We start from the raw sequence: 22852 nt of genomic DNA on the forward strand, positions 1-22852 counted from the left end.
GGATCCTGCATTGATATAAACATGTATGGTCGTAGTATTTAGCATGAATATTTGGCTCAACAGCATTGTGCTTGAATCCCTGGGTCCAATATACCTTTTCAGCCATTGGCTTTTTTTGGTGAGGTGAGGACTGTTGCTTTTTTCTTTTCTTTTTTAGCTTCAGCTCCCTAATAGCAAAGTATAGTGGAGATTTCTAGCCCGATCTGGTGAAGAATGCAGCCAAAAGAGACAAGGACATGTTGTTTGTAAACTAGAGAACTGTGACTCTTGGATGTTATTGTTCAGGCAAGGTGTAGCTGTCCTCCATACCAAAATTATTCGGGATAATTTCTGTTGTGAGGCCATTTCTTTCCATCAGCAGGTTGACTACAGTTGTCATGCTAACCCCACTGAACTCAATAGGACTTACTTATAAGAAAGCAAGAGTAAGATAGAACTCTTAAGTCTTTAACACAATGTTTAAAAGTAGTCAACTGTGTAATTAAAAAGGGAGGGGAAATCTAATCAGTTGTAATAAGCAGAAACTCATTAAGCGAGGTGTCAAAGGCAGCCAGAGTCAATTGTAAAGCATTCTGACTGTAATCACAAGATCGGTCGCAATGAAAACTAACGGAGCAGAATTCATTCTCCGAGAAACAAGAACAGGATTTTAATTCTAACAGCAATTTAAAAAAAAACCAACCCTAACAAACCTTTAAGCGGGTTTCAACATTCTCTTTTTTAAAAAAATAAAATTTTCTTAATTTTGAAATTTACAAACAATTATCAAACAACCAAAATAAAAAGAGAATTCCATAGATTCTCCTGAACTTCCCTCCTCCCCATTGTGGGTCCTTATGTTAACTTTTTTCCTCCTGCAACTTCTCTATTAAACCCAGTTTGTTAAATCTCCATTACAACCATAGGTCAACATTAAACTACAAGTTTCATTCCAATCCTATTAATAATATTAATTGTTTACAATGATAAATTATATGTTTTCCCTGTTTCTTATTAAAATTTGGGTCTTCCTTATTTCTAATTCTTCCAGTCATTTTGGCATACTTCATCAGTTTAATTTGCCATTCTTCCCTGGTAGTGACTATGTCTTCTTTCCATCTCTGGACAAGTAACATCTGAGCAGCAGTGGTCGCATACATAAATAGTCTTTTCTGATCCATTAGTATTTCAGTACCTAGAATTCCTGGCAGGAAAGCTTTGGGTTGTTTTTTAGAAAAGGTTATTTTAAAGATTTTTTTCCAGTTCATTATATAAAAAAAGGTAAAGGACCCCTGACAGTTAAGTCCAATCACGAACGACTCTGGGGTTGCGGTGCTCATCTCACTTTACTGGCTGAGGGAGCTGATGTTTGTCCGCAGACAGTTTTTCTGGGTCATGTGGCCAGCATGACTAAGCCGCTTCTGGCAAAACAAGAGCAGTGCATGGAAATGCCGTTTACCTTCCCGCCGGAGCAAGTATTCATCTACTTGCACTTTGACGTGCTTTCAAACTGTTAGGTTGGCAGGAGCTGGGACGTGCTCTGGTTCGCCGGCTCCCTTGGCCAATAAAGCGAGATGAGCACCGCAACCCCAGAGTCGTTCACGACTGGACCTAACGGTCAGGGGTCCCTTTACCTTTACCAACGGTACATCATTTCAATGTAATTTTCTTTCAAAGTATAATATGCTGTAAACTTCAAATCCCAGTTCCATAACCTCTCACATGCTGTAAGTTGTATATTATGTCCAAAGTCCCTCACCCACTGTATCATAACCAATTTAACCTTTTATATGCCATTCTAATATTCGTTTATATATTTTAGAAAAGCAACATTCTCATAAGGTTCAACAGGTGTTGATACTGTGCTATACTGTAGCCAGATAATTCTTTATTGTATTGTATTTAGTGAAGTATTATCATAGAATTTTTGAAGTCTTAACACCTGCTGAACTTAATGACAATGGAAGGGAATGTGGAGATCATCTGTTCCAGTGGTGAAGAACTTCCAGCCTTCCAGGTGGTTTTTGGGGGGGAGGGAATACCCATCTGCCCATCACCTGATGTCATATGGCTGTCCTGACCTGTGTGGCCTGAGGGAAGGCAGAAGCGAGGAGGCCCAGAGCAGGGAGGACATACCGTACGTCATCAGCTCCCAGTGGCCTGAGATGACTCTGTCACTCTACATATTAGACAATGCAGTTGTTTCAATGTTTTAAACTTGTAAACCCCCTTAGGTGCCTTGGCAGAAAGGTGGTATATGAATCAGATAGATAGATGATAGATAGATAAATAGATGATGATAGTCATAGATACAGTCATACCTCGGCATGAATACGCTTCAGATTAAGCATTTTTGGGTTGTGCTCTGTGGCGACCCGGAAGTGACGGAGTGTGTTACTTCCGGGTTTCGCTGCTCGCGCATGCACAGACACTCAAAATGACGTCACGTGCAGACGCGCAATCACATGTTATGTTCACTTCAGGATGTGAATGGGGCTCCGGAACGGATCCCGTTTGCATCCAGAGGTACCACTGTAGATAGATTGATAGATGATAGATAAGCCACAGTGCCAAATTAAAAAAGAAAGAAAGAATCTACTTCCTTTCCAGCCTCTGCTTGAACGTGGCACTTTTTAAAATTTCCCACCTTTTCCTGCCACCCTGCAGAGCAACAGGAAAAGACACCAGATTCAAAAAGCATTGGATTCAATGCCTGTTCACTCATCCTGTTTCAAGACCCAGACGTTAGACTACAACTCCCATGATTCCTGACATAGGACATGCTGGCTGGAATGGATGTGAGCTGTCTGGAGGGCGTCACGTTCTCCGCCCTTGAACTAGAATTTGCAAGAGCCATTTGCACAAGAGAAAGCCCTAATCTGAGCAGGGAGCTCACTGTGGAAGCGCACTCACTGAGGCCAACCTTCCATTAGGGCAGGGATAGGGAAACTCTGGCCAGGTGCTGGACTACAACACCCATCATCCCTGAACATTGACCATGCTGGGTGGGGCTGATGGGACTTGTAGTCTAACAACATCTGGCGGGCATCCAGGTTAGGGGAGGTTGCCCTACAAGCTTTCCCCCGAGGAAGCACAAGGAGACCAGGTGTCCTTTTTTTCCTCCCATTTTTCCGAGTGAGACATAATGCAGACCATCTTGCATCACTTCCCGTCCTGGTTTGCTGTAGCAGACAGCATTCCTACATTATTAAGCTTTGATTGCTTACCGAGGAGAATAAGCAGAGCCATTAACAAACCTTGAATCAATAAGCTTTGTCATCAGACCAAGCCGTCTATTGATTTCCCCCTCCCTTTTTGGCGAGGTGAAACTCCTATGTGCTTATGTATCACGCTGGTGCCAGGAGACTTGGTCACAATGAAGCCTTTATTGGTGTTTCAATCCAGAGGCTCCCTTTAAAAGGCAAGAGTCGTCATTCATTTGTTTCATTCACATCCAGGTTTTAAATTTCACAATCACTTCCAATGGAAAGCATAACTTAAATGCTGCAGGGCGAGATAGCAAATGCTGGAGGCAGCCAGTCCCCACAACCATTCTACTCACACAAGACAAGCCCAAATCTTCCTTTCCCAGTGGCATGTGGGATAAATTGGTTCTGTCCATACATACCTGAATTTTGCATGCTGCCGTTCAGTTGGCTCCAGTTTTTGGCGGGCCCTTGAGCAGGTAGACCTCCCTCCGTCCCACCAAACTTGCCTTGGAAAGGATGGCAATGGGTGACTCAATATAGTGCCCTGCAGTAGGGGCACATAGTCATTTGGTAATGAATGAAAGATTGAACCAAATGAGGCTCTACATTCAACACTAATCCCATGAGTAACAATTGGGCTTGTTTTCAACAGCTCATTTGTACCCAGTCATTTAGGGATAGGCAGTGGGCCTAAATTTTGCAGGTGCCTTCTGATGGCTACCACTTTATTTTCCCAGAATGCCCCAGAAGTTGCCACTTTTGATGGGCATTGCTGGGAGAGAGGGGTTGCTGCCGCCACCCATGCAGGCTGCCATGTTCCTATGATGGCTGCTGGTTTTTTTTATCAACCATTAAGAGATAGAGGGAGAGAAGAAATAAGTTGGTTACAATATTGAATGATGACTGCCATCTCCACCACCACTCCACCACCAATGCTCCAGAATGAGGCAATATCTAGAGCAGCGTCTTTCAACCTTGGGTTGCCAAGGGGTTTTTTTTTACTACATATCCCATCATCCCTAGACATTGGCTTAAGCTGTCTGGGGCTGATGGGAGTTGTAGTCCAGTAGTGTTTGGGGGGCCCAGGTTTGAAAAAGTCTGTTTTTTATATTGCTGTGCAGCACCTTGAGTGTTGTTGACAACACCCTTTCTACTGTTCAAATTAGAAACCAAGTTATGTACAGAACAGGAAAATGTGAGTGTAAAAGCTTAGCTTTCAGCAGTTTAACTTAAAGTGGTGTTGGTGGGGAGGCAGAGAATTCATCTTCTACCTGGGCATTGGGTGAAGCCATCAGGTACCTTATTTTTTGCTCTATGACTCACTTTTTCCCTCCTAAAAAGTAAGGGGAAATGTGTGTGCGTCTTATGGAGCGAATGCAGGCTGCTCAGCTATCCCAGAAGCCAGAACAGCAAGAGGGATTGCTTGTTTTCACTGCACAGAGATCCCTCTTGCTGTTCTGGCTTCTGAGATTCAGAATATTTTTTTTCTTGTTTTCCTCCTCCAAAAACTAGGTGCGTCTTGTGGTCTGGTGCGTCTTATAGAGTGAAAAATATGGTAATTACTCTGCCACTATGCCACCATCAAACTATGATGTAGACATAATCAACCCGCATTTTCTCTTTCCATAGAAGTCCACTTTCTCATTGGGTCTTTCTTTGACAGGAAGGGCCATAGCTCAGTGGTGGAACATCTGCTTTGCATGCAGAAGGTCGCAGGTTCGATCTCTGGTGTCCCTACTTGAAACCTAGGAAAGTCACTGCCAGTCAGTGTCAACACTGCTGAGCTAGATGGACCAATGGTCTGACTCTCTACAAGGGAGCTTTCTGTGTTCCTTTTTTTCTAAGCAATGGGACCTAGGACAAAGTTTAAAAATAACGAAAAGCTCAAGATTCTCAAAATAGTGCAATCCAGCTGGATTCTGTGGTTTTATTGTTGCCAGCTAAATACCGGGCAAAGCAAAGTTGGAAATTGTGGGTGGCATCTGTGATAACGTTGCTTCTTTCCGTAGCTGTATGTTACGCTGTGTCTCTTCATTTCTTTGCAAGGATTTTGACCATCACTGCCCTTGGGTTAATAACTGCATAGGACGGAGGAACTACCGATATTTTTTCCTTTTCTTGCTGTCCTTAAGCGCCCACATGGTTGGAGTGTTCAGCTTTGGGCTTATCTATGTTTTACACCATGCGCAGAAGCTGGGGGCGGCACCCACAGCCATCACGTATCCTTCCTTCGGTGTTTGGGATGTTCAGGAACTGTGCAGAAGGAACCGGGCAGATGGGGCCTCCCTTAGGACCTGCACAAACAGCTGGCCCTTCGGTCATGGTAGTTCTACGACTTCTCCCAGCCGCATGGCCAGTGATTGGGGATGATGGGAGGTCTGCAGCCCAAATAACACATGGAGGGTCATAGGTTCCCCATCCCTGGTGCAGATGTTTTACGCAGCTGTCAGCTAACATGGCATGATGCAGAGTTACAGAGTCCAAAAGGCCTCCTGGTCTCCTCTTTTTCTGCTGGAGAAAGGCTGTGGCCCAATGTTAGCTGCACTGGCTCCCGGTGGGGTACAGGATCAGGTTTAAGGTGCTGGTTTTAACCTTCAAAGCCCTATACGGCCTAGGGCCCTCGTACCTACGGGACCGCCTCTCCTGGTATGTCCCACAGAGGAACTTACGGTCTTCAAACAAAAACATCCTGAAGGTCCCAGGCCACAGAGAGGTTAGGCTGGCCTCAACTAAAGCCAGGGCTTTTTCGGCTGTGGCTCCAATCTGGTGGAACGCTCTGTCACAAGAGACTAGGGCCCTGCAGGACTTGACATCTTTCCGCAGGGCCTGCAAGACAGAGCTGTTCCACCAGGCCTTTGGTCAGGGCACAGCCTGACTCCCTCCTTTGGCAATCTTCACAGAACTTTAGCCTAATGGTTGCCATCAATTTGATTTGAATTAATTTTATAATGAAATGATTTTAGAATGTTGTACTATTTTATTGTTGTTAGCCGCCCTGGGCCCGGCTTCTGCTGGGGAGGGCGGGATATAAATAAAATTTATTATTATTATTATTATTATTATTATTATTATTATTATTATTATAGAACCTACACTGCCTGCAAATGGCGCCAAGTTTGATCCTCAGCATCTCCAAGGCCCAAAACTCCCATCTGAAATCCTAAAACGCTGCTACCCGTCAGTGTAGGAAATACAGAACTAGATGGACCAGGAGTCTGACCCAATATAAAGTAGCTTCCTATGTTCATTTCTCATATTTCCAGCTGGGCGCAAGGCGAGTTGCAAAGCAGCTGCACTCGGCGTACTAGCACACTCCATCGTTCACCCTTAGCCATGCTTTGGCTTACTGCTGTATTTTGAAACAGACCAGTCTCTCTCCCGGCTAGTGCAGAGTTTTCCCTTTCTTCCTTCTAATTCTGTTCCCTTTTGTGTCCAGTTTTCTAGATTGTGAGCCTTCAGGCCCAGGGCCTGATAGTTTCCCCCCCTCTACAGTTCTTAGTGTATTTTTAGGCACCTTTATCAATAATAAATTATGATAATGAAGAAGAAAGCTAAGTAAAATCTCAGTAGTCAAAGGCAGTATACCACCCACTGGTATTTGCCAGAGGACAAACAAATGGAGGGAAATAAGTTTCACTGGGTCTTCACTGTCCCCAAATAGAGGACGATTATATTCCAGGTTATTTTTTCTTCTCCTTCAGTCATTTCTTCATCCTGAAGTAGAGAATTTCCTTAATGCTAGCATACAGTATGGCTGTCATGTGTGTGGCGGGTTTGTTCTTTATTCCAGTCATTGGTCTCACAGGTTTCCATATTGTTTTAGTGGCCCGGGGACGCACAACTAATGAACAGGTAAGATGACATTATTATTATTATTAGCAGGAGTAATAAAAATGTATACCCTGCCCTTAGACTGCATTAGCCGGGCAGCATACATGAAAATATTAAAGATCACCTCCAGATTATCATTATTTTGGGGGAGGGATTCAATAGTGTTCTGGAAATTTGGGTTTGCACAGTTAAAGTCGCGCTCTGTCACACTCTGTTGCAACAAACCTGCATTTTCATTTGACTTTTTCCACTTATAAAGGTGACAGGGAAATGTACAAAAAAGCGTAAGGTAACGATTGATTAGCGTTCAATAAAGAGCAGACATCTTATCATCTCCAAACAAGCTCTGTATAAGCAAAGCAGAGATGGATGCTCAATAAACAGTTTGCCTAGAGGAACTCAGCGACGCAATAAACACATTCAAAGATGCAAACAGCAGATAGATAAAAGCAGGAATTTGCATGGTAATGTATATTTCCATGGAAACATGTGGCCCTCCAGGTGTGCTTGAACTGCAGTTCCCATCAGCCCCTGCACATGCAGCCAATGGCCAGCGATGATGGAAGCTGTAGTTCGGCAACACCATTTCAAAACTTGACTTCCTTCTCCCTCTTTCTGCAGTTCCTTAAATTTATTTTTAATATCTTCTGCCTATCCAAATTAACTTAATTTGTTCCTTTATTCATCTACTTTAAAAATATACTCTTATGAAACTGCAGGTTATTACAGTAATCCTGCCAAAGTTCTTATCAGTTTACAATTTGTCTGTAAATAGTCAAGAAACCATTTCCATTCTTTTATAAAAAGTTTGTTATCTTGATTTCTTATTCTTCTGGTAAGTTTCGCCATTTCTGCATATTCCATAAGTTTTTGTATCCATTCTTCCTGCTGGGACTTTTACTTCTTTCCATTTGGGGGACAAGTAACATTCTTGGTGCTATAGTAGCATTCATGAATACGTTTCCGTACAGTTTGGGTACTTCTGTCCCTATAATTCCCAAAAGGAAAGCTTCTAGGTTTGTTTGTTTTTACAAACGTTATTTTAAACACCCTTTTCCATTCATTATATATCATTTCCCAGCAAGCTTTATCCTTACTACAAAACCACCACATATGATAAAAATAACCTTCTTTCTCTTTACATTTCCAACACTTACTTGATTTAGATTTATACATTTTTGCCAATTTACTCGGTGTTAGATACCATTGATATATCCGTTTCATATAATTTTCTCTTAGGCCATCACATGCTCTCAGAATTTTTCACTGAACTTCTGCTGCCCACCATTGCCAGTAGGGTTTATGTAAATAAAGCCGAAAAACAGCTTTCCCCTACATGTGGCAGGAAAATGGGAAAGGGGTTGGGGGCTTTAGGGCAGGGAAATGACAGGCAGGGGAAAGGAAAGTAAGTACTCCCTCGCTCCCCACAGAGCTTTGCTATTTAAATTTTATTTTAAACGCATCTAGGAACTGCAGTGGGCTGCTGGGAGAGGTTTATTGTAGTCTCCCCCAACTTAGTTGCCTCTAGATTTTGGTGGGACTACAGTTTCCAGCATCCGTGACCACTGTCATGCTAGCTGTGGCTGATGGGAAATGGAGTCCCAACAAACATCTAAGGCAGGCATAGCCAAACTTGGCCCTCCAGCTGTTTTGGGACTACAGTTCCCATCTTCCCTGACCATTGGTCCTGTTAGCTAGGGATGATGGGAGTTGTAGTCCCAAAACAACTGGAGGGCCAAGTTTGGCCATGCCTGATCTAAGGGGAACCAGTTTGGGGAAGGCCGGTCTTTTCTGACACGTAGAATTTCTGGAAGCACCTAGTTGGCCATTGCTGGAAAGAGGATACTGTGCTAGATGGATCTCTGGTCTGAGCAAACAGGATCCTTCTTAAGGTCTTACGAAATGGGGCACAGGTGGTCGATGTGCTGTTGGTTTCTAAAGGGTTGATCAATGCTTCACGTACCTGTTCAAAGTGCCCTGAATGTTATAATTCCAGGTGACCGGTAAGTTCCGTGGGGGAGTAAATCCTTTCACTCGAGGATGCTGCGGTAATGTGGAGCACGTTCTCTGCAGCCCTCTGGCACCCAGGTAAGCTAGGAGGAGAGACATATGAAACTCTAGCTACTGGCCAAGGGCGAATCCCCACTGTGTTTTTATTGTGTGCAAAAGTCAGCTTTGGGCCTGGACAGCCTGTTTCAAATCTACCTCCTTGACTTATTCACATGTGTTGGTTGGAGGGAACATATCAGTGGCTCAGAAAAGGTTTCCCCTCTCTTCTCTCACATAGGAGGTGGTGCCTCTTCTAAGATGGTGCTAACAACCTTAAGGTTGTCTTAAAATATACTTGTATTAAATAAATACAATCCTGCATGTTTCACCGGAGGTGTCATCTTAGAAGAGGCAGGAGAGAATGCCTCTCCAATAATGATTCCTTTCTCATGGCAGGCATCATAATCTAAAAACAAAAATTATATCCTATATACTTTCTCCCTCTTCAGAATGATTGCTTTTTCTCCAATTTCCGTTGTATTCAGTTTTAATGGATTAATCAACTAAAACCATATACTTTCTTCCTTCAAAATGAGTGTGTCCCCCCCGCCACCGCCAATTTTAATTGTAAGCAGATTTAATAGATCAATCAACAAAAAACCCATATACTTTTTTCTCCTTTGGAATGATTGCATTTTCTCCAGTTCCCAGTGTACGCAGATTTAATGGATTAATCAACTAAAACCATGTCCTTCCCCCCTTCAGAACGATTGTTTTTTCCTCCAATTTCCAACGTTAGCAGATTTAATAGATTAATCAACAAAAACCCATATACTTTTTTTTCTCCTTTGGAATGATTTCCTCCAATTTCCAATGTATTTATTTCACAACATTTTGATGCTGCTTGATTGTTATAAAACCCTAAGCGGTTTAAAGTTCACAGATGTAATGAATTATCTAAAGCCCATAAACAGATCTGTTAAGGCAGAATCTGATGAGGGTTGTAGTCCAAATCATCTGGATGTGGGCACCAGGTTGGGGACAGCCGATGCATGTCAAGAAGACTTTGTCTTCAAAGGAGAATTGCTTACATACTTTCTCAGGTACATTGTTGAGCCAAAGAAGAAACAGCCCATAAGTGTGAAACCACCGTTCCTGAGACCAGACTTAACTGAGCGACAGATCACAGTGAAGATAAGCGACAACGGCATCCAAGCCAATCTCAACCGGAGCAAGGTAAAGCATTCATGGCATCACAGATTTCAGGTCCCTCCAGATTGGTGGAGGCTTGGGGCAGGTGTATTCTGCAACATGTCATTGATGCAATAATAGGGCACGAGTGATGGATTGTTTTCCTTGTTCTATGATTGTACCTGTTCCGTTTGTTATTCTATAATTCTATATTGTTGTTACCTGCCCTGGGACCTCATGGTGATAAGTAAAATACAGTGGTACCTTGGCTGTCAAACTTAATCCGTTTGACTCCCGGAACTGTTCGAAAACCAAGGCACAGCTTCCAATTGGCTGTAGGAGCTTCCTGCACTCAATTGGAAGCTGTGTCGGAAGTTCGAGTTCCAAAAAATATTCGCAAACCAAAACACTTCTGGGTTTACGGTGTTCAGGAGCCAATTTGTTCGGGAGCCAAGCTGTTCGACAGCCAAGGTACCACTGTAATGCTAGACACTTGAAACTGATAGACATGGTTCATTCAGGACCATTAAGTTAAACGGAATGGGATTTAGCTGGAAGCAACCCAAATTTAAATAAATAGTTTGGACCTAACCCTTTAATTGTATTTGCAATCAGAGTGGTTTAAAGACTGAGTTTTCCTTTGAATGCTTGTTTATGGATTGAGCTGGAATTCTAACAGATACTAGAAATGCAGTTGGAGGGAAATAATAATTTCAGGCTAATTACTTGAAGTAAAAATGCTTGTGTGTGTGTGATGCATAAATATATAATCTCATTCATTAGTTTGTTTACTAAGCATGTTGCTACCTCTCAAAGCTAGTAGGAAAACAGATGGAAATGTGATCAAAAGATTCTAGGACTGTGCGCGCACTCCTGTCACCGTATTTTTCGCTCTATAAGACGCACCAGACCACAAGACGCACCTAGTTTTTGGAGGAGGAAAACAAGAAAAAACATATTCTGAATCTCAGAAGCCAGAACAGCAAAAGGGATCTCTGCGCAGTGAAAGCAGCAATCCCTCTTGCTGTTCTGGCTTCTGGGATAGCTGCGCAGCCTGCATTCGCACCATAAGACGCACACACATTTCCCCTTACTTTTTAGGAGGGAAAAGTGAGTCTTATAGAGCAAAAAATATGGTAATTCTGCATCCAGTGAACTCTACTGCAAGTTTGAAAAGAATCTGTATCTACCCTGTATCTGTCTTGCTGTTTCTTATGAAATGCTGCAAGCTGGTGCCCACACATACACACACACACCGGACACAAACCAGTTTTGCTCTGAATTGAGAAGAACAACCACCTAGCTGCTTTTTAAACCAGTAATGTGTTGCACAGCCTAGTAATTCAGGGATATGTATTCTGGGGGCTCCGTGCACTTACGAACCAAATCTAGGAGAAATCCAGGCATTAGCTCATGAGACTGACTTAGGTGTTTTCATCTGCACCCTGACAATTTGGATAAGTAATTCGAAACATTGCCAAATGCCTGCAAAATGGCATGGTTGGAATCGACCTCCTTGCTTGAAGAGATTGCGCGACTTCTACGCCGCACTCTCTGGTATTTTATGGAAAGACCTCATTTGCTTTGTGGTTATTTTCAGTCTAAAGTTAGCCTGGAAGGGCTGGAAGATAAAACCATGGATATTCAGCCTCCTCTACCCCCCAAAGGAGATTCCAGCAAGTACAGTGAGCTGGGGAGCAGCGAAGGTACAGTACCCTGTTTTGTGCTTTGTACTTTTAAAACCAGAGAAAGTATCTTTGGTCTCTTGAAACTTCCTTTCTGCTAGAATGTGAACCTAGGTTGAGTTGGTAGCTGTGATGCAGAAAACTCTGTCCAGCTGGCAGAGGGGACAAAGCCAAGCACATGTCTCGTGTGCACAAGGTCCTAGGTTTAATCTCAATCCTCTCTGGTTAAAAAGATCTCATTGTGGATATTTCACCTGTCCCATTGCAAGAATCTCCTGACAATGTTTTCAGAAAGGAGGGCCGCTCCAGCCTGACTCTGTGGGAGTCTGAGTGTTATCTGTCTAGAGATAAGATGACTGCTTAAGCAACTGTAACACTCATGCAGTCCAGTAGCCTCCGTTAGTTTCTAGTTCATTTTTAGTTTGCAGTAGCTGTAAAAGAAGTTATGCTTCAGAGCCGTCGTCCGTGTAGTTCATCCTCTGCTGTGCTCTGCTGACTTTGGCACTGAGTTTGGTGCTCACAGCTCTAAGTTGTGAGTCCATTGTACTTAGACCTGCTTCCCTGCAGTGGAAGGTCTCTCAAAGTGCTCTCCAGCTCACCTGGCCCAGTCGGGGTTGAAGAGGTTGAGCCCAGTCGTTGGCACCGGCTCAAAGATGAAGCTGACACTCAAAGCAGGTGGTGAGAAACACCTTTATCTACCTGAAGCCTTAGAGAGCTACTGCCATTAGGAGTAGACTGGGCTCGCTCAATCAGTGGTCTGACTTGGTATAAGAGAGCTTCAGAGTGATGTTATATGGGGGGGGGACCCACCACTTTCAGCGTTAGACCACATCTTCTAACTAGCCCTCCAGATGTTGTTAGACTCCCAGCTTTCATTATCCCTGACTGCTGACATGCTCATGGACATCAATGCTGAAATGAGTTAGAGTCCAACATCTGGGGGGCCCAGGTTAGCCACCCCCCACTTTACAGGGAAGGGCCACCTCTCAGTGGAAGAGCACACACTTTGTCAACAAATGGTCCCAAGTTCAGTTGCCGCTATCTACAGGGAAGGACACGGGTGGCACTGTGGGTTAAACCACAGAGCCTAGGACTTGCCGATCAGAAGGTCGGCGGTTCGAATCTCCGCGATGGGGTGAGCTCCCGTTGCTCGGTCCCTGCTCCTGCCAACCTAGCAGTTCGAAAGCACGTCAAAGTGCAAGTAGATAAATAGGTACCACTCCGGTGGGCAGGTAAATGCCATTTCCGTGCGCAGCTCTGGTTCACCAGAAGCGGCTTAGTCATGCTGGCCACGTGACCAGGAAGCTGTACGCCGGCTCCCTTGGCCAATAAAGCGAGATGAGTGCTGCAACCACAGAGTCAGCCGCGACTGGACCTAATGGTCAGGGGTCCCTTTACCTTTACCTGTTACAGGGAAGGTTTGGAAAGACCTGTGTGGAGTCACTGCCAGGCAGTGTCGACAGTATGAAGCAAGATGGACCCGTTTTCTTGCTTGGTAAAAGGCAGCATCCTATGTATTTTATATAAGAGCTAGCAACCTACACTGTTCAAATCAAGATGTGATTCTGCGGGTGATATTCAGCTAATTTTTACTCAGAGTAGACCTGCTGGCATAAATCACTGCAACAAAGTTAGGCTCATTAAATTCAGCAGGTCTACTCTGAGTAAAACTTAGTTGAATGCCACCCTGCATCTCTGCAGTTTATAGTTCTCCAGCTGGTGTTCTCTGATATCACTTTGCCGTTCCTCTGGGCCACCCCCTCTTTCATTTATAGAGTAACAAGATGCAAAGAAAGACAGGGATCTTTAATTGTAACTATTTAATTGTAACCAACACCATCCAAATCCCTGTATGACAAAACTGGACCAGCCAAAATGGCTTCTTTGCTTGTACAAATAATAAAAAAAGGTAAAGGGGGAGCCATGTTCTCCTTTGGTCTTGGTTGCTGTGTCTTCCAATGTTGATATATTTGGGGTTTTTTGTCCTGGTATTTTCTCTTTATGAAGGTAGTTGGGTGTCTTGGGTGTCTGTCTGTAGAAAAGTAGGGTATAAATTGAATCACAGAACATTCTGTTTTCACAGCTTTCCCTAACTTTCCTCAAGCCCCTGATTCATTTCTCCTCATCTTATGACCTTTTTGACTGCATTGTCCCTCTGAAGAGCCAAACAAATCAGCCAATGGCAGCCAAAGACTCTTGCCTGCTTCACCTGCTCTGTTCCATCTATGCCAAACATTTTATCACCACCTCCAAATCCTTTTGCACATTGTAACATGAAGGGGCTGTAGCTCAGTGGCGGTTTCGTATGCTCAGTGTAAATTATCCAGGGGAACACCTTGTTTATCCAGTGCTACTACACATGTGCTTCTTTCATATGCTTGCACATCAACATGAACAAATTATTGTCTTATCTGTGACTGTCCCAGCTTGCCTTGAGGTTCCCAGGGGAAGCTGGGTTGAAACGGTGGAACTTACTAGAAGAGCAGAATCCTATTGTCCAGGGCAGAGTCAAGATAGGTTACAAAGGATTGCAGCAGGCAAGCAAAGCACAGTCTTTCAGGACCCTGGACAGATCACTATGGCAAGGGCTGGCTGGAGCTCACCCAAGGAGAGCTGTTGTCTCAGCAGCATGCTGAGGCCTTATGAAGGCTGACTGGTCTGGACCTGCTGTTAACCCCTCTCCCTCTGAGGATAGGATTTAAAGGGGCATTACCTGAAGCTGCAGGTACTAGCTCCTATGGCATGCTGGGGGTGAGGACTCCATTAGTGGGAGGGAAGCTGTCCACGTCAGGAGCCTAGGAGCCACGTAAAGCCATGTCTTCTGGCCTTGTAGGTCCTGGAGTGAGGAGGCTGCTGATCCTCTACTTCAAAATAGGGCCTCTGTTCTGTCTTTTAAACTTGAGTGGCACTGAATAGTAAAATACACTATACCTTGAGGAATAATATATGGTGTCTGTTTATATATCAAAACTGAAGAAAGCCAAAGGGGGGCGGGTTGAAGCCAGAGAACGTGACTTAGTGGAAAGAAAGAGAGTAAGTGAGTTTTCTTTCCTCTTCCCCACAACCAGAGAGCAGCCTTTCACCCAAACTGATGAGCCCTCCCACACCTGCAATGTACAAGTATCGTCCAGCTTTCAGCAACGATCCCAAAGTGCACTACCACGGAGCATCCGAACAGGTAAGCCTATCAATAGTTTGCAGTCTTATGGACACTTAACTGGGAATACGACCCTTTTGAATACGGTGGTGCTTACTTCCAGGTCAAGAAGCACAGGATTACATTGTAGTAAAATAATCAAAAAGTCTTTCCAAAACCAGCAATTATGCAGGAAAAAATCTGCATGAAGAACAAATTTGAACCTCAGAAAAATTTTATCATTCATTTTACTTCTGTATTACTTTATATTTTTAAGGAGGGGAGATCTCAAAGCAGTTTACAAACTACATTAATTCATCAAATCAAACAATCCAGTATAAAACATTACAGAATAAAGTAAAATATAAAGTATACATTCCAAGCAACATAATTAAAAGGGAACTAAAATATTATCTTAAAAGATTTCCAAATAAAGCATTAGAAAAGGAGGTCAAGGACAGAATGCACATTTAACGCAGTAAAGTTAACAATATATATATATATATTTACATTTCAAAAGAAAACTTAATTAAAAGAAGTCAAGTATAAAATGCACATTTAAAACAGTATAATTAGCAAGAGAATAAAATATTTTCTTAAGCAAAATACATATCTGCTTCTGTTGCTGCTAATCTTGCCAATGGTGGTTCATGGCAGGCGATGACTTGGCAGCCCAGGCTCGATGACCTGGGTCTGCACTAAGAGACAGCCAAGATTATCTCTGTTCTCTTCAGCATCCTCAGATTTTTCAGCTGGAGTCAATCTGGGCTCTGCCCTCCCAGGCCAGCAAGGGAGGGAGCAAGTCTTTCAGGTCTCACAGCTAAGATGGTCTTTATTACATTTTCTAGCAAGAAGAACCAGAGGGGGAACTTCAGAAATGGACCTTTCTGTCCCTCCCAATTAGCTACAGAGCTACAGTGCAGGCCATTTTATTTTTTACTCTCTATGAGCTGAAGTTTCTTCTCCTCGCATAAAGCAATCCCTCCATCCTTTTTAATTTTAAAACTGAGGCAGAGACACCGAGCGAGAACTTTGGTTTTAAGAAACATGCAGGGCTTTTGTTTTTTGGGGGGATTGGAGTTCAGTGTGGTGACTCATCAGTCTCTCTAAAGGGACTTGTCTGCTGGCTGATGGAGGGAGAGCTTTTGAAAGGGAGCCTTGCGGTGCAAGATTACAGCACTGAGTTAGCCTTGGCTGAAAAGCTTATTATCTCAACCGCTTCACCTTATTATCTTGACAAATGGCTTGCTGCTTCCCTCCGCTATTGCTTTATGTGTGCTTTGGCTAGTGCTGAACTTGTAGCCTGGAACTGAATAGATCGAGCCGAATATAGGTAAAAAGCAGGATTGTGTATACTATGTGGAGCTTCCATGCTCATATGCCACAGAAACAGGATGCTGAACGTTTGTCCAGTCCAACAAGGATCTTTTTGTGTTCTTACAACTTTCTGTATATTGCAGTCCTGGGCAAGAAAAGCAAGCAAGCACAGAATTGCAGCTTTTAGCACAGACTATTCAGCATGATACAAGGGACGCGAGTGGCGCTATGGGTTAAATCACAGAGCCTAGGACTTGTCGATCAGAAGGTCGGCGGTTCGAATCCCCACGACGGGGTGAGCTCCCATTGCTCGGTCCCTGCTCCTGCCAACCTAGCAGTTTGAAATCACGTCAAAGTGCAAGTAGATAAAATGTACCGCTCCGGCAGGAAGGTAAACGGTGTTTCCGTGTGCTGCTCTGGTTCGCCAGAAGCGGCTTAGTCATGCTGGCCACATGACCCGGAAGCTGTACGCCGGCTCCCTCGGCCAATAAAGCGAGATGAGCACCGCAACCCCAGAGTCGGCCATGACTGTGTGGTGTAGTGGTTAAGAGCGGTAGATTCGTAATCTGGGGAACTGGGTTCTCATCTCCGCTCCTCCACATGCAGCTGCTGGGTGACCTTGGGCCAGTCACACTTCTCTGAAGTCTCTCAGCCCCACTCACCTCACAGAGTGTTTGTTGTGGGGGAGGAAGGGAGAGGAGAATGTTAGCCGCTTTGAGACTCCTTAGGGTAGTGATAAAGCGGGATATCAAATCCAAACTCTTCTTCTTCTAATGGTCAGGGGTCCCTTTACCTTTATTCAGCATGATGGCCATGTTCCACCTCTGCTCTTGGAGGCAGTATGCCTCTGAATACCACTTATTCATGGGCAGAGTGCCATTGAGCTTAGGCCCTACTTCTGTTAGGCGGAGGTTGAATCCTGACAAGACAGAAGTACTGTTTTGGGGGGACAGGAGGCGGGCAGGTGTGGAGGATTCCCTGGTCCTGAATGGGGTAACTGTGCCCCTGAAGGACCAGGTGCGCAGCCTGGGAGTCATTTTGGACTCACAGCTGTCCATGGAGGCTCAGGTCAATTCTGTATCCAGGACAGCTGTTTACCAGCTCCATCTGGTACGCAGGCTGAGACCCTATCTGCCTGCGGACTGCCTCGCCAGAGTGGTGCATGCTCTGGTTATCTCCCGCTTGGATTACTGCAATGCGCTCTACGTGGGGCTACCTTTGAAGGTGACCCGGAAACTACAACTAATCCAGAACGCGGCAGCTAGACTGGTGACTGGGAGCGGCCGCAGAGACCACATAACACCGGTCTTGAAAGACCTCCATTGGCTCCCAGTACGTTTACGAGCACAATTCAAAGTGTAGGTGCTGACCTTTAAAGCCCTAAATGGCCTCAGTCCAGTATATCTGAAGGAGCGTCTCCACCTCCATCGTTCTACCCGGACACTGAGGTCCAGCTCCGAGGGCCTTCTGGCGGTTCCCTCACTGCGAGAAGCCAAGTTACAGGGAACCAGGCAGAGGGCCTTCTCGGTAGTGGCGCCCGCCCTGTGGAACACCCTCCCACCAGATGTCAAAGAGAACAACAACTACCAGGCTTTTAGAAGACATCTGAAGGCAGCCCTCTTTCGGGAAGCTTTTAATGTTTGATGTATTGTAGTATTTTAATATTCTTTTGGAAGCCGCCCAGAGTGGCTGGGGAGGTCCAGCCAGATGGGCGGGGTATAAATAATAAATTATTATTATTATTCTGTGCCTGTCACAGGCATCTGATTGGCCACTTGTGAGCACAGGATGCTGGACCAGATGGTCCTCTGGCCTGATCTAGCTGGCTCTTATGTTCTTATCTACCCCCACAAAGCAGGAGAAATGATGCGGCTTACAAGTGGGGAGGGCTTGTTGTTTGACTCTGGTCCTGCTTCTCACAGGCATCTAGTGGGCCATTGTGAGCCTAGGATGCTGGACCGAGGGGGTGGGCCAGGGGAGCTTTGGCCTGATCCAGCAGGGCTGCTCTTACGTTCTTAGAGGGGTTAGATAAATTCAGCAGCCTATGCAGTCAAACAGATTGGGAAACAGGTCTGGGGCCTTCAAATCCCTTTGGCCCCAGTAGGCCTGAGGGCCCCACCATCTCCACCAAGGACTTAAGAATGGGCATTAGATGTATTTGATGTGCATTTTAATGAATGGAATAGAGTGAAAGGTTATGTGTCTTTGAGTCATGTGGAGCATGTATGTATGAACTTAACAGTGCTCAGCTTATTTTTTTAGTTGCTGCTCTGTTAATGTTGTCAATATTGTTGTTATAGATCATAAATGCCGTATTGATTTGTGAATCATACAGGCAGCTCCCCGTTTGTTCGGGGGCTACGTTCCAAGGCACTTCACACACCAGTGAAATTGTGTATAATTGAAATCCATTGAAAAAGCCTGCAAACGCCCCGCCTCCATTCTGCCCTTTTAGTGATGTTTCAGTGATGTCTTTATGACGTTTTAGGGTCACTTCCAGCGCAATGCGTGTATGCACAGTCGTGTGTATATTGAACACAATTAAACAGGGCGCTGCCTGTATAATATTGACCTTTGCTATAATTATGACATTGATCTTATTTTTTAATTTGCTGCTTTGCTAACAGGGTTTTACAGATTGTACTTGTTTCATGGGTGATTTTTAAATTATTTTATATGATTTATGCTTAATTTGTGGTGCTCTTGTTAGGTTACTGCTATTTATTGTTTGTCGGCCAATTTGGGATTTATTTGAATGAAAAGCAGCATAGAAATTCCATCACTCCATCAATCAGTTACCATGGCCAATGGTCAAGGATGATGGCAGGCTAGCAATATCTAGAGCAGCGGTTCTCAACCTGTGGGTCCCCAGATGTTGTTGGACTACAACTCCCATCACCCCTGAGCTCTGGCCTTGCTAGCTAGGGGTGATGGGAGTTGTAGTTCAACAACATCTGGGGACCCACAGGTTGAGAAAGGCTGATCTAGAGGGTCATGAACCCATCATCCCTGCTACAATACCTTTATTCAGAAGTTGAGATTAGGAGAACTGTACATTGAGGGCAGTAGGACGCGGGTGGCGCTGTGGGTAAAAGCCTCAGCGCCTAGGGCTTGCTGATCGAAAGGTCGGCGGTTTGAATCCCCACGGCAGGGTGCGCTCCCGCTGCTCAGTCCCAGCGCCTGCCAACCTAGCAGTTCGAAAGCACCCCCGGGTGCAAGTAGATAAATAGGGACCGCTTACTGGCGGGAAGGTAAACGGCGTTTCCGTGTGCTGCGCTGGCTCGCCAGATGCAGCTTTGTCACGCTGGCCACGTGACCCAGAAGTGTCTCTGGATAGCGCTGGCCCCGGCCTCTTGAGTGAGATGGGCGCACAACCCCAGAGTCTGTCAAGACTGGCCCGTACGGGCAGGGGTACCTTTACCTTCACCTTTTACATTGAGGGCAAAAGAGATCTGTCATAGATTGAGATGTGGGAACAACCATCAACATTTTACTGCTCCTGACCTGTCTCCCCTCCCTCTTCATATTTACTTTTCCATCAGATCTCCATTCAGGAAGGACACAAGCCAGGATCTGTGATGGAGGAGAATGACAGCAGCCTCGATTACCAGTCGGAGCCCAGCCTGGATATCCCGAACTACCGGAAGAGTTCCCTTCACAAGACTTACCAGTCTTCCCCGCTGCAGATAGATTCCTTTGCTGTCAACTCGAGGTCTTTGAGCCTGAAATCTGCCAGCAGGAGAGGAGGAACAGACAAAATGCCCCTGCATCCCATGAAGTCGGAAGGGGCCACCTCCACACCTTACAAAAGCATCTTTTCCCCCAACTCCCTCTCAAACAGGAATGGGAGCTTGTCGTACGACAGTTTGCTCAACCCCATGTCCCCCTCGGGGAGGAGGTGCATAGCTCATTCCGCCGTGGGCTCCGTTGGGTACCACTCACCGTATTTGTCTGCCAAAATGTGCCACCTGCGGGGCAGGGAGCTTCAGCGTGTGCCCCCACAGAGCTTCAGCCCTGTGCTGGGCAGCTCGGCCCTGCACCCACGTGACCCCTCGCCAGTGCGCTACGACAACCTATCGAAAACAATCATGGCATCCATTCAGGAGAGGAAAGAAATGGAAGAGCGAGAGAAGCTCCTCCTCTCTCACCCAGACTCGGTGTTTGCAGACTCTGGTGTGTACGACACCCCTAGCTCCTACAGCCTTCAGCAAGTCAGCATGCTGTCAGAAGACCCCCGTAGCATAGTCATGAGGTATGGCTCTAGGGACAACCTGATGACCGGCAACAGCTTTAGCGTGAGGAATCCTGTGCTGCAGGCATCCGTTTCTTCGCTCTCAAGTGCGATGACCAGAACGTCAAGGACTTCCACTCCTTCCCTCCAAGCTGACCTAGCCAATAACAATGTCCAGGCCCATCAGGCACTGCAGGGCAGGATGAGCAATGGCTCCTATAAGTCACCCAGCCACCAAGTCCCATCATCCCCCGGGGGGATTCCCAGGTCGCCCTCTTATGGAGGCCCTAAAGCTGTCTCCTTCGTTAACACCATGGAGATAACAGAGGCACAGCCTATGGGGACTCCAAGGTACGGATAAGCTTTCATATCACTGTTGTTGTTGACAGCAGGCGTGCAAGAAAAAGGGGGGAAGAAGCACTTCAAATGAACAAAGAGTGCTTTGGTGCTCACTGATGAAAGACTTGTTATTATAGCTCAGTGCCTTTCAGAATAAAATAAAAAAGCAAAACTCATTGAGCTTGACATCTCTCTCTCTCTCTCTCTCTCTCTCTCTCTCTCTCTCTCTCTCTCACACACACACACACACACACACACACATAGAGAGAGATTCTTAAAATCTAGCCAACTATAGAAGCATCTTGAAAAAGGAGTACAGAAATAACTAAATGATTAAATCTTTGTCCACCTTTTTCAAGCTGTCTCTGTAGTTGGGTAGATTTTAAAAGCAGAAGTGTCCCCCCCCCTTTTAATGAAAATAAATAAATTCTCAAGCCTCTGAAGCTTCTAAGGAAGGCACTGAGCAATAATTAAGGGCCTTTTGTAACATCCTATGGAGAAAAGAGGCAGGACTCATCTGAAGTTGCAGGACCATGGATAGCTCCAAGTGAGCAACGGTGCTCCAACAAGGGTTGGGGATCAGGCTGAGGCCTTGGGAAATGCTGTCCCCAGGCTCTGCCCCCTGCTGGAGAATGCCATAGCTTTCAAGGGCCAATCATGTGATCTGGAGACGGGCACTTCTCTCTTCGATAGCCTCCCTCCTGGTGCCCTCCTTGCATTGCTGGCCCAGTGGCATCTGGCTCCAGGCTCTGATCCTACGGGCCCTGCTATTCTGAGAGGTTCTTCTGGGATCTCCTGTCTGACAGCCTCAAGCACAGTAGATTTCTGATCTCCAGCAGTCAGCACACAGCCCTGAACTCTTTAGCTGGTGCCTCTGACTCTGTGTCTGGATTGCTGGTGAAACCAGGGGTTAAGACACCACCTGTGGCACTCCTGGTATCTGCGTAGAGGTGCTGCATATAGGATTGCAGTGTTAACCATTAATTAACTAATTATTAATTAATTAATTGTTCTACCTTTCACCTAGTGCAGGGCCTAAGGCAGCACACAATATGAATTAAAAACAGATACAGTTTTGTTTTTTTTTTTTTTTTAAAAAAAACCACCCACCCGTTATAAATATATTGTGACCTGGATCTAGGATATCTGCCGGACCTAATTCTAACCCTATATGAGCTAATGTGGTGGGATTTCTTTGCCTAAAGATATGCGGTGCAGGCAGAAGCTCGTTTTAAAATTGGAATGACAATTCCTGGGATAGTTCCTGGGAAATGTAGCCCTGTCTTTAGCAGTCCCAGAAACTGCAGTGGGTGCAGAATACTGCAGCGAGGCTCCTCACAAGGTCTCTGCCATGGGAGCATATTCACCCAGTGCTTTTCCAGCTGCGCTGGCTCCCGGTGGAGTACAGGGTCAGATTTAAGGTGCTGCTTTTGACTTTTAAAGCCCTTCATGGCCTAGGACCCTCGTACCTACGGGACCGCCTCTCCTGGTATGCCCCACGGAGGACCTCAAGGTCCATAAATAGCAACACCCTAGAGGTCCCGGGCCCTAAGGAAGTTAGATTAGCCTCAACCAGAGCCAGGGCCTTTTCAACTCTGGCTCCGGCCTGGTGGAACGCTCTGTCTCATGAGACCAGGGCCCTGCAGGATCTGATCTCTTTCCGCAGGGCCTGGAAGACAGAGTTGTTCCGCCTGGCCTTTGGCTTGGAATCAGTTTGATTCTCTCCCCCTCTTTCTTTTTCCTTTCTCCTCCTATGAAGAGATTGCTCCCTAATTGTTTTAATGTTGTATCTTAATTCTTTTAAATTGTATTTTAATAAACTTGTTTTTATTATTGGTTGTTAGCCGCCCTGAGCCCGGTCTTGGCTGGGGAGGGCGGGGTATAAATAAATAAAATTTTATTTTATTATTATTATTATTTAATTTGAATGATATGTGGGCACGTG

General features: G+C 45.2%; 1 protein-coding gene across 1 annotated transcript in view; it reads left to right on the forward strand.

The window, feature by feature from the left end:
• Nucleotides 1-22852, forward strand: part of ZDHHC8 (zDHHC palmitoyltransferase 8) — a 164232-nt gene that overhangs the window by 127411 nt on the left and 13969 nt on the right. Inside the window, exons 4-10 of the mRNA XM_028711070.2 lie at nucleotides 5235-5407; nucleotides 6938-7040; nucleotides 9016-9107; nucleotides 10112-10244; nucleotides 11800-11905; nucleotides 14953-15062; nucleotides 19880-20919. Coding sequence (XP_028566903.2) covers nucleotides 5235-5407; nucleotides 6938-7040; nucleotides 9016-9107; nucleotides 10112-10244; nucleotides 11800-11905; nucleotides 14953-15062; nucleotides 19880-20919 — 1757 coding nt within the window. The remainder of the gene's footprint in view (nucleotides 1-5234; nucleotides 5408-6937; nucleotides 7041-9015; nucleotides 9108-10111; nucleotides 10245-11799; nucleotides 11906-14952; nucleotides 15063-19879; nucleotides 20920-22852) is intronic.

The sequence above is a fragment of the Podarcis muralis genome, chromosome 16, assembly GCF_964188315.1.
Source record: "Podarcis muralis chromosome 16, rPodMur119.hap1.1, whole genome shotgun sequence".
NCBI classification, from domain to species: Eukaryota; Metazoa; Chordata; class Lepidosauria; order Squamata; family Lacertidae; genus Podarcis; species Podarcis muralis.